The 12,337-nt window shown below is 37.3% G+C and overlaps 1 protein-coding gene across 2 annotated transcripts in view; it reads left to right on the top strand.

Annotated features, from left to right (window-relative positions):
• Positions 1-12,337, top strand: part of MSH3 (mutS homolog 3) — a 191,738-nt gene that overhangs the window by 122,241 nt on the left and 57,160 nt on the right. For both annotated transcript variants that reach the window (XM_018050063.1, XM_018050062.1), the window contains exons 18-19: positions 1,473-1,580; positions 10,328-10,439. In XM_018050063.1, coding sequence (XP_017905552.1) covers positions 1,473-1,580; positions 10,328-10,439 — 220 coding nt within the window. The remainder of the gene's footprint in view (positions 1-1,472; positions 1,581-10,327; positions 10,440-12,337) is intronic.

Here is a 12,337-nt window from a genome sequence, read left to right as displayed (position 1 = left end):
GGAGATCAAACCAGTCAATCTTAGAGGAAATCAACCCTGAATATTCATTGGAAGGACTGATGCTGAAGCTGAAGCTCTAATACTTTGGCCGCCTGATGCAAAGAGCTGCCTCATTTGAAAAGGCCTTGATGCTGGGAAAGATTGAGGGCAGGGGAAGGGATGACAGAGGGTGAGATGGTTGGACAGGAGTTTGAGCAAACTCAGGGAGATAGTGAAAGGACAGGGAAGCCTGGCATGCTGCAGTACGTGGCATCTCAGAGTTGGATACAGCTTAGCAACTGAACAAGTGCTGTATCTACTCAGACAAAGAAGTTTAAACTATACTGTAAATATACCCTGTAATTCACAAATAGTTAGAATTAAAACTGAATATTTAAAATGTTCTAGTATCTGGAAAAGTCATTTACATAGAATATCTTATTTTAATATTAATAAAAAGTCAGAAATTATGGGTTCTAGAAAACCAGTACAATGGTAATAATATTGAATAACTGATCACATAGTAGCTTAATCTGGATATCCTTTTCTAGTAGGAAGCACTCTAAAAACCCTTGGATTTAAGAAGCAAACAGACTAAATCTCTTAGTTTCTGAAACCCACAGTATTAAATAGAGAAATATTTTTTAAGAGATGTATTCAGTATAATACTCATCTCTTTTGGAGAGGATCGTCTTTAGCAGGTTATGAGGAATTCCTGTGATAAGAGATAATGAAAGTATCTAAGCAAAAAAAGGAAAGGAAAACCCCTACATACAGCGTATGTTTCTTCTAGCATAAGTCTTTCAATGCAAGTCTTTCAAACTTTTAGATCACCAGCTACCAAAGTAGCCAAAGATTTAAAGTCACCTTTTAAAAAAGTCTAATATTTAATTTCTATATGAATTATTAATAAGAAAACTGAAGATCACTAAAAAAAGGACCTTTCTTCTTGCTTGCCTTCAAAAAATTTATTGCAGTGCCAACTCTATCATTAGATGTTAGATAAATCAGGGGGACCTGATGAGCTCTACCATTGAGACACTTCCAATAAATTTTAGAAGATATTGAAACTGTTTTCCTAGTTTGGACAATGCTATGAAGGATATGTGCAAAGGGAAGCTGATCCATTTGGGTAGTTCGTGATGTCATTTAAGTGAAATGAAAATAATCTCTACATTAGGGTTAATTAGGTCTGAGTTCACGGTAATGGTCAGATGAAATGTGCAATATGGTATTAATAGTAGATGTCTTTGTAAAGAAACTTTTAAAATATATATATATATATATTTTCTTTTTCCAAATAAAGTCTCAGTAATCAAGTTATTAAACAGAAAATAGTTCAATGTAATTTCCACCTTTCTTAACTGCTAGCTGTGTGCCTAGTTATTTATTTATGCTCATCATAGCTACCAAACTGATTACTTATTGTACAGTTTTTATAGATCTAAGAAATCAATTTGCTCACCTTTTTGTTGTTGTTGTTGCTTCTGTAGGAATTTCAGTGAACATTATCACATCTTGTGTAAAGCAGTCCATCACCTAGCAACGATTGACTGCATTTTCTCCCTGGCCAAGGTCGCTAAGCAAGGAGTTTATTGCAGGTAATGTGTTTTGTTTTGTTTACCTCAGCTCTTTTCAGTGCTTTAGAACAGATAGAATTTTTCAATTAATTTAGTGTTCCTTGGTGGCTCAGCTGGTAAAGAATCTGCCTGCAATGTGGGATACCTGGGTTTGATCTCTGGGTTGGGTAGATCCCCTGGAGAAGGGAATGGTACCCACTCCAGTATTCTGGCCTGGAGAATTCCATGGACTGTATAGTCTGTGGGGTTGCAGAGAGTCAGACCTGACTGAGTGACTTTCACTTTCATTATAAAGTATTAAAATTACTCAAATATGTTGAACTCTTGGTAAAGCTGAATGTCATACACATATAGCTTGATTTAAAATTAAGAAATTCCTTTCTTGCTCTACCATTGAGTATAATGAAAGCAGATGATGACTATAACTAGAGGGAAATGTTACATATTTCAATTTTTAGGTTTATGTGGGTGACATTTTTTATAGAGGAGCAATCCTTTCATTTGTTAGCATTCACTTGAACACTTATGATATGTTTAACTTTGTAATTATAAAAGTCTTATTTAAACATCATCTAAATCAGATATGGGGGAGACAAGGTATGATTCATTTTAAGGCAAATTCCACTCAGTTGCTCTCAAATTGCTCTTTCTTAAGACTAAATCTTAAGCTAAAGCTTTGGCTCAGTGCTCTGCCTTCCAGGCCCACTGGGGCACAGAGGTCCTGCTTTCCAGGCCCGAGGGGGTAGTAATCCTGTTCCCATAGCTTTGCTGGGCAGGGGTTAGGCCCCTAGGGCTCCAGGCTGCCCAGTCCCCACAGTGGTTCGTTCCGTGGCCAAGCTCTGCTTCTGAGGTGGCCCCACTTCTGCTTGGCGTTCTATGCCTGGGCTCATGCCAGCAACTCCCCTAGGCTGCAGTTCTGCATTGGGGGCTCTCTGTGAAGCCCTTTTGGGGGCTCTCTGGGGTCTCTATATGAGTAGTAGCCTATTCCTGAGGGCTCTGCCCTTAAGACCTGATCACCTCCCAGCGGCATAGGTTTGATCACCAGCCTGGTTATTTTAACCACTAATCTTAAACTAAGTTTCATAACCTCTGTGCTCCTCAGTTTCTTCATATTCTTCACAAAATAATACCTAGCCCTTAGAACTGTTGTACAAATTAAATGAGATAAAGACTATGAAATTTCTAAGGAGAACCAGGCAGATGATAAATACTTAATAAACAGCGATACTTACTCCCTGATGTTTATTCAAACATCAGAAAGAATTAAGTATTGTAAAATTTTTTTGCCTATAATAAAAACATCTGAGCATATGGGTTGTTAGTATCTTTCATACCTATCATTATTTATTTTTTAAAAAATCACTTTTTGTTTTCCATCAGTTCACAATCTTTTCTGTGTTTTTGAATGTGGTAAGCATAATTATCTCAAAGTCTGTGTCTGATGATTCATGTGTCTGTGGTCCTTGTGGGTCTGTTCCTATTGTCTGTTGTTTCTGTTCATTTTCATTCATGCATCTCTTTGAATGCCTGCTTATTTTGATTATCTTCTGGGCATTGTATTTGCAAAGTCATTTGTATAAATAATTTGATGTATATTTCTCCAAAAGAGTCACATCTTAAGACACTAATGTTGTTCTGGCATTACTTAGTCCACATCAGAGCTTGAGAAGGTTCAGAAATTCAAAGGATTAAAGATTCAAAAGTTCAAAGATTCAAAGCCTGCAGTTCTCACTTCAGATCCAGTGTTCTGCCTGGTGTGCAGTCTTTTGGTGTCTCAATCCAGATTAAAGCTGTTTATAGTGCTCAGCATCCCCTCAGAAAGCAGCAGAAATCAGCAAACACCCTCCCTGGCCCTCTATCCTCGGTCCTACCCCGGCTCCTGGCCTGGTAATTCCTTGTTGTCTTGTTAGTTGTCAGGTGGCTTCAAGTAGTATACTTCAAGTGAAGTACAAGTTTTCTATACTTTATCCAGCCTTTTATTTGTCCTCAGTAGGATTGTTCTAAACCACATCTTCTGTCAGTAAGACAGTGTCAGGAAATGTCACATGCTAAAATACTTTCTAAATTGGATACTATATATTTTATAGTAACAAAATTTCATCTGAAAAATTTTAAATGAGAATTGTGCCATCATCTTTAAGTAATACAATCAGTCTCTCTCTTTTTTATTTTTTTTTGGCAGCCATAAAATTGAGTGTAAATAGCCATGAAATAGGAAGCTTTTTTCTAAAATGCATTTAAAACTAGTATCTAAATAATCTGAAGTTTATGCTCTTTTCCCTTAGATTTCCAGCTTGTTTAAAGATTTTTAGGCATTTGAGTTATTGCAGTTAGTTCAAATTGATCATTAGCTTCATAATTATAGTCGTCTTTCTAAATGTTATTAGGACATTTTATTCACTATATTCTAAATTGTTATACAGAAGTTCTTATTCTAGGTCTTTGTATCCAATTTGTGTTCTGGACATTGTACATTTTTACTAATATAGACTGTTGTTCTGTTTCCCTGGCTCATTTAAAGGAGAATAATGCAGTTTTAAAAATATAAAACAAAATAGGTAAATTTGTTTAAGGTTAGTGTTTCATTCTTTTCAGGCAGCATCCAGATTTTCTCAGTTCTTTCTCTTCAGTGCCACTAAATGCTATCAACATTTCATATTGTTCTACTATCACTGTCCTGTCCTAATAAATCTTCTCAGGTCTCTGAATAATCATTTGCTTCATACTGTACCAGAAAGTGTTGTCATTATGTAGTTTTGAAGGCAACAGAGTAAGTCAGTGTAGATTTTAGAGCAGAACAAATCACTCAGATTTTTGTTTTAAAGTGAAAACCTTCCTGGGAAGTCATATCAGTGTCATGAATATGATATGTTGATTTCACTTGGCAGAGCACTTAGAATTTTAAAACTGATACAACTTAAAGTTGGTTTCATCATTTTTTCTTTACAATATATTCGTAACCTATATAGATAAAAATTCTGTTTTAAAATTATACTCTAAAATTTAAAAAGTGTCATTTTCTTGTAACTTTAAATGTCCCTTTTCAAAAGGTGATTTCAAATCATTTACTTGGAAGATACTTTAGTAACTTTGTTTTAGAGATGTGAATGTATACTCTCAGGGTTTTGTTAGTCAGATATATTTAAGAAGAATTCAGGTATTCAGGAAAGTATTATTTCTTGGTGTTATGAGTACGTTCAGAAATGTGCTTATATGTGAAAGGTCTGAGTATAAAAACTCGAGATCACTGATAGGACATTAAGATGAAAAAGAAAAGGGGTCAAGAAATTGATGAAAAGACGTCAACCGTATGAAGCAGTGAGTGCATATTTAAACAGTGAGATCACACTGTTAAAATTAGAAAGTTTGATAATACCAAATTTACTAATAGGTAAGGGTATGTTTTGGCCTTGGAGTACAAAATGAAGCAGGGCAAAGACTAACAGAATTTTGCCAAGAAAACACACTAGACATAGCAGACACCCTCTTCCAACAACACAAGACAAGACTCTACACCTGGACGTCACCAGATGGTCAATAGTGAAATCAGATTGGAGAAGCTCTCATACAGTCAGCAAAACAAGACTGGGAGCTGACTGTGGCTCAGATCATGAATGCCTGATTGCAAAGTTCAGACTTAAATTGAAGAAAGCAGGGACCACTCAGGTATGACCTAAATCAGATCCCTTATGATTATACAGTGGAAGTGACAAGTAGATTCAAGGGATTAGATCTGATAGAGTGCCTGAAGAACTATGGATGGAGGTTCATGACGTTGTACAAGAGGCAGTGATCAAGACCATCCCCAAGAAAAGAAATGCAAAAAGGCAAAATGGTTGTCTGAGGAGGCCTTACAAATAGCTGAGAAAAGAAGAGAAGCTAAGGGCAAAGGAGACAAGGAAAGATATACCCATTTGAATGCAGAGTTCCAAAGAATAATGAGAAATAAGAAAGCCTTCCTCAGTCTTCAGTGCAAAGAAACAGAGGAAAACAATAGAACGGAAAAGACTAGATATCTCTTCAAGAAAATTAGAGATACCAAGGGGATATTTCATGCAAAGGTGGGCACAGTAAAGGACAGAAATGGTATGGACCTAACAGAAGCAGAAGATATTAAGAAGTGGTGGCAAGAATACACAGAACTATACAAAAAAGATCTTCACGACTTGGATAATTACGATGGTGTGATCACTCACCTAGAGCCAGATATCCTGGAATGCGAAGTCAAGTGGGCTAAGGAAGCATCACTATGAACAAAGCAAGTGGAGTTGATGGAATTCCAGTTGAGCTGTTTCAAATCCTAAAAGATGATGCTGTGAAAGTGCTACACTCAATATGCCAGCAAATTTGGAAAACTCAGCAGTGGCCACAGGGTTGGAAAAGGTCAGTTTTCATTCCAATCCCAAAGAAAGGCAATGCCAAAGACATGTTCAAACTACCGCACAATTGCCCTCATCTCACACACTAGTAATGCTCAAAATTTTCCAAGCCAGGCTTCAGCAGTACGTGAACTGTGAACTTCCAGATGTTCAAGCTGTGTTTAGAAAAAGCAGAGGAACAATCACATTGCCACACTGGATCATTGAAAAAGCAAGAGAGTTCCAGAGAAACATCTACTGCTTTATTGACTGTGCAAAAGCCTTGGACTGTGTGGGTCACAACAAACTGTAGACAGTTCTTCAAGAGATGGGAATACCAGACCACCTGACCCGCCTCCTGAGAAATCTGTTTGCAGGTCAGGAAGCAACAGTTAGAACCCAACATGGAACAGCAGACTGGTTCCAAATCGGGAAAGGAGTACATCAGGGCTGTATGTTGTCACCCTGCTTATTTAACTTATATGCAGAGTACATTATGCAAAATGCTGGGCTGCATGAAGCACAAGCTGGAATCAAGATTGCAGGGAAAAATATCAATAACCTCAGATACGCAGATGACACCACCCTTATGACAGAAAGTGAAGAAGAGCTAAAGAGCCTCTTGATGAAAGTGAAAGAGGAGAGTGAACAAGTTGGCTTAAAACTCAACATTCAGAAAACAAAGATCATGGCATCCGGCCCCATCACTTCATGGCAAATAGATGGAGAAACAACCCAGAGAGATGTTATGGGGAGGGAGGTGGGAGGGGGGTTCATGTTTGGGAATGCATGTAAGAATTAAAGATTTTAAAATTTAAAAAATAAAAAAATAAATAAAATTTAAAAAAAATAAATAAAGTATAGACTTTACTTAATTAAAAAAAAAAGATGGAGAAACAATAGAAGCAGTGACAGATTTTATTTTGGGGGGCTCCAGAATCACTGCAGATGGTGGCTGCAGCCATGAAATTAAAAGACCGTTGTTCCTTGGAAGAAAAGTTATGATCAACTTAGATAGCATATTAAAAAGCAGAGACATTACTTTGCCATAAAGGTCTGTCTGTGGGCTGCCGTCCATGGGGTCACGAAGAGTCAGACACAACTGAGCGACTTCACTTTCACTTTTCACTTTCATGCATTGGAGAAGGAAATGGCAACCCACTCCAGTGTTCTTGCCTGGAGAATCCCAGGGACGGGGGAGCCTGGTGGGCTGCCGTCTATGGGGTCGCACAGAGTCAGACACGACTGAAGCGACTTAGCAGCAGCAGCAGCAGCAGCAGCAGCAGTAGTCAAAGGTATGGTTTTTCCAATAGTCATATATGTGTGAGTTGGATGTGAGAGTTGGACTATGAAGAAAGCTGAGCACTGAAGAACTGATGCTTTTGAACTGTGGTGTTGGAGAAGACTCCTGAGAGTGCCTTGGACTGCAGGGAGATCCACCCAGTCCATCCTAAAGGAAATCAGTCCTGAATATACATTGTAAGGACTGATGTTGAAGCCGAAACTCCTATACTGGGGCCACCTGGTGTGAAGAACTGAGTCATTAGAAAAGACCCTGATGCTGGGAAAGACTGAAGGTAGGAGGAGAAGGGGATGACAGAGGATGAAATGGTTGAATGGCATCACCGAGTTGATGGGCCTGAGTTTTAATTAAAAGCAATTTAAATTTTAACATGCATTTTAAAATATGTATGTCCCATGATTTGAAAATTCTACTTCAAGCATTTCCTGTGGCTTAGAGAAACACTTGACAATACACACATGTATGTGTATATATGGTTGTTCATTGGAGCATTGTTTATAACACTGAAAGTCTAGACAGTCTGGATGTTCAGTAGTGGAGATAGTAACTTGCTGTTCAGCATATTCGAAAGAATGCCTCCAAGGAATAATCCTTCATCTTCAATATTCCATACCATCAGGGTTCACTGGACCTATTTTCAGCTTCTGAGTTTTTTAAAGGTCATATAAAGAAAAAAGAGAAAATTTGTTTTTTTTTAAAAGAGAATAAAATTTATTCAGTCTAATATTCACCAGATGAGCCCATTGGACCCTTTTATAAATCTGAAATGCATTTTGAGATCTTTAATAATGTTTATCTTGCTTCTGTCTGGAATGTCTTACTATCTCATCATGATATGAATCATTTCATCACTGTTTATCAGTATTTCCCAGCATGTTGTAAAAATCTAAAATAAGAAGGAAGTTGGAAATACAGAAATGAGATAGAAGTCACTGTCATATCATTCTTCATTTTTCTCATTGTGTTTGCCAAACAGTGACATCATCTTTCAAGAAGATATTAAAGTAACTGGCGATGCCACTGTTGCAGTTTTGTTTCTGACTTTGAGTGAATACAGTTGAGAATTCAGAATTTTTCTTTTCACTCATAATAGCAAAAAGAAAGAAACTGACAGAAGACATTTCAATTCATTATTAGATTATTCTAAAGATGTATGTGAAGATAAGGATAGCAGTGCTGTATATACTAATGATAGTAGTGACATTTCTTGTATAAAACAAAATCTCAGATTATGAGTGTGCAGATAATATATCTTAGGTGTGTGAATAATATTTTTGTGAGGGCAAAGTGAAATGGAGTATTCTTAATCCAGTTTGTTATTCCAAAAGATGCACCCATCATGCAGTACTTAGTGACAAAAATTGGAACCACCATGATTTGCCAAAAACACATATGGGAATATTCTTTTATGATATTTGTACCCTAAAGTTTACTTGATACTGTTTGCTTGGGGATAGGTGCTGAAGCAGGAGAGTGAAAGAAAATAGATGATATAAAATAAAAATACTCATTTGATTGATTATTCGAATTGTCTTTATAAATGTAGGTATGAAAATGTTTTGTAATTATGAAGCAAAGAAGATAGCTATATTCTCTTTATCAAAATTATGAACTTTAAAAGATTTCAAAATATTCTTCAAACATTGCATTTTCGTTGCAAGTGGGAGAAGAACCAGAAATAAGGATAAGCTAGAACCTGTTAGAAATGTATTGGAGTTTAGAATTAGTATTTATAAGTGAATATCGTCCATGTGCCTGCATGACAGCTGATGCACAGTTACTTAGATTCATACTGTGTTGCCCATTCCGGGTATATATGCCTGTTGTTTAGTCACTAAGTTGTGTCTAACTCTTCTGCGACCCCATGGATTGTAGCCTGCCAGGCTCCTCTGCCCGTGGGATTTCCCATGCAAGAATAGTGGAATGGGGTTGCCATTTCCTTTTCCAGGGGATCTTCATGACCCAGGGTTTGAACCCGGGTCTTCTGCATTGGCAGGCGGATTCTTTACCACTGAGCTACCAGAGAAGCCCTATATGTGCTTTAAAAACCTGGAAAATATGAAACAAAAATTTGAAATTTGCTATGTTTGGATTCTTACTAGTTGTCATGACTTTTTCCCCTCACTGTTATTTTTTTCTCAATTCTACATAGTACTTATAAAATGACTTAGAAAAGATTTAAAGAAATAAAATGACAGAGTCCACTGGACCCACATGGTAAATGGTGAAGTCTGTCTTTTATAGGTATCAAGGAATATTAAGTGCGAGAAAGTAGTTGTGGAATGATGAATTACAGTATGATTCTTGGTTTTTGTTGTTGTTGTTTGTTTATTTTTAAAGAAGAAATCAGAAAGCGATACAATGAGTTTATGGAAACTTAAATGCATAGAAGAACATTGGGAAAGATAGACACCAAACTGGAAAAGGTAGATGCCAGACTGCTCTCAGTGGTAACCTCTGGGGAGGAAACTGAGAGAAGGCTGGCGCTCAGAGAGCTTGGATAAATCGATGAAGGTATCGGTGAAAACAGAAATATAAGACCTTAAGAAACAAGCAAGGCAAATAAACATTTTTTATATCAAAAAAAGTAAAAGATACTAAAGACCATAGAAAGATGTTTTAATTAAACAGAATGTGAAAATTTTAGGTCATTCTGTCCCCGAGTCCAACATACAATTTATATTAATGTAATAATCCAGAAATAATTTTGCATGATTTTTAAAATTTTGTTTATTGCTAAAAATATTTTAAGTAGCAGTAATCTGAAGTGTAATTTTTTTAAATGAATATATCTTAGAGAATGGTAGAAAAAGAAAAAAAGAAATAGGATCTTATAAGGGAGATCTTAATTACAGAGCCATCATAAGACTCTTCTAAAGTTTGTGCTTCAGAGCACTGTAATTATAATAATTATCTTTCCAATTCTGATTCTACAGTTGAGTTTAAACTTTTATACTCAGCCTTGTCCTGAGCATATGTTCTTAAAGTCCATGTTTAAGGTTTGGTTGTGTGTCTGACAGACTGTCCACAAAAATCTTCATGCTTTTTGAGATTTTTTAAAAGTCTCTTTTCTTGCCTTGTCAATTGAAACATGCTTCTTCTCACAGACCAACTCTACAAGAAGAAAGGAAAATCCTCATAAAAAATGGCCGGCACCCTGTGATTGATGTGCTGCTGGGAGAGCAGGACCAGTTTGTTCCCAATAGTACAGATTTGTCTGTAAGTAGCACATCGTGACAATAAAAGGTGGAAGATGATAACATTGATCTCGAACTTTTAAATACCATATGATGTTTTAAAATTTTACCCAAGTTTTGCCTTTGGCTTTAAGTCAACTAATCCATGGCTGTAGTTTCATACTCAACACCATATATGGAGTCAGTGCTATTTCCAATAAAAGATTATCCATAGAGGGAACAATTTAGCAACTAAAAGATTAGCCTTAATTAGCTGGTAACCCAGCAAAAATATTTTATATTTTTAAATGCCCACAGGTACTAATGGAGAGGAATCACACCATGGTTTTGCAAATTCCTGTTGGTGTATAGTATAGGCTTTGTCTTGTGGTCTGTTTTCAGATGTTTTGTGAAAGGATCACAGATGCTTCAGCTGATTTCAGTGATAAGAATTTTTGTCATTAAAAAAAAGAATTTTTGTCATATGGACTAGGGTTCTCTTATAGAACATTAATGATTTACAGTATTTATTCATCTAACACGTACTTACTGAGTACCTTTTTAGCACCAGGTAGTGAAACAGAGTATTAGGACAGACAGTGGAAAGCGAGACAGAAGTATGCCCTGCTGGTAGAGAGCTTGTGGTCTAGCAGGAAAGATAGATTATTATAATGTGGCTCAGTCAGGCCAGGATTCAGGAGACCAGGTGTCATAGAGCATGTAGCAGATTGATGTAACGCAGAATTAGGGAGAGTGTTTGGGAAGGCTTCCCAGGGATGAGATACTGACTGAAGAGAGAGTGAGTTAGTGCAGACCAGGGAAATGGGGACGATTATTCCAGGGCAGGAGCCAGGGTGGTGGAGTCTAGGGGTGAAGCAGCGCCGGTGGGCTCAGGGAACTGAAAGATGTTGCATAAGGTTGGGGCATAGAATATAAAGAAACAAGTGTCAGAAATAAGAAAGAGGCCAGTTTGTTTAAAGCCGTATTAAGGAGTTTAAAGGGTTTTTTTTGTTGTTGTTGTTTTGTTTGTTTTCGTAAAGGATTGAGAATGCTAGGAAAAGAGTGTTTAAACCTGCAGAAAAAAGTGAACTTGTGTGTGTATGTTTGTTACAGTGAGTTACATTGTCCATGATAAACAGAGCCATGCACTAATTCAGGTGATAAGGGTAATTTTACTCAGTGATATTGTTGCATAGGAAAAAGAGTCTAGCTTGAACTGAGTACAGTTTGTGCAGAGATGTTTTTGTTTGTTCAGTCACTAACTCGCATCCGACTCTTTGCCACCCCACGGACTGCAGCACACCAGGCTCCTCTGTCCTCCACTACGTCCTAGAGTTTGCTCAAATTCATGTCCGTTGAGTCGATGTTGCCATCTAACCATCTCATCCTCTGCCGCCCTTTCAGAGATGACTAGGTGTCTTAAAGTAAGAATGAGCAAGTAGGGAGGAGGGCTGGGCATGGCCAGATTCAAGGAAGTAGAAACAGAAAAACTGAGAAAAGGGGTTTGGTTAATGTGAAACCCTTCTGGGTTTCATAACTGGCAACTGTTGCTGATCCTCTCCCATGGGGACTGAGAAGGACAGTGAGAGTTATCACCATGGATGTTTGCATTTCAAAGAGAGCCTCCACACGCATTTATTTCTAAGTGGTAGAAGACTTACCTCTTAAAGGGATTAGAGAGGATTTATAACCACAAGATTTCTGAAGTAATTGCTCAAAAAGTAGGTTTGATGTCTGTCTTTCACTAGCTTTTGGCTGGAACAAATACAGATTCTTTCCTGGCACTGTTGTGCTTTTGTAAGCAGGGGCTTTAATGGGGACTGGGATCATCCCAAGATTGTGGCCTTGAGCTGTTAAATAGAAACTATATGCTGGCTTTTGTTCTGGTCTGCTAGTGGGGAGTGAATGAAATCATTTGTGCCGAGAGGATTGCAGCTGTTA

Source organism: Capra hircus, chromosome 7, assembly GCF_001704415.2.
Source record: "Capra hircus breed San Clemente chromosome 7, ASM170441v1, whole genome shotgun sequence".
NCBI classification, from domain to species: Eukaryota; Metazoa; Chordata; class Mammalia; order Artiodactyla; family Bovidae; genus Capra; species Capra hircus.
This window is presented reverse-complemented; position numbering and strand designations above follow the sequence as displayed.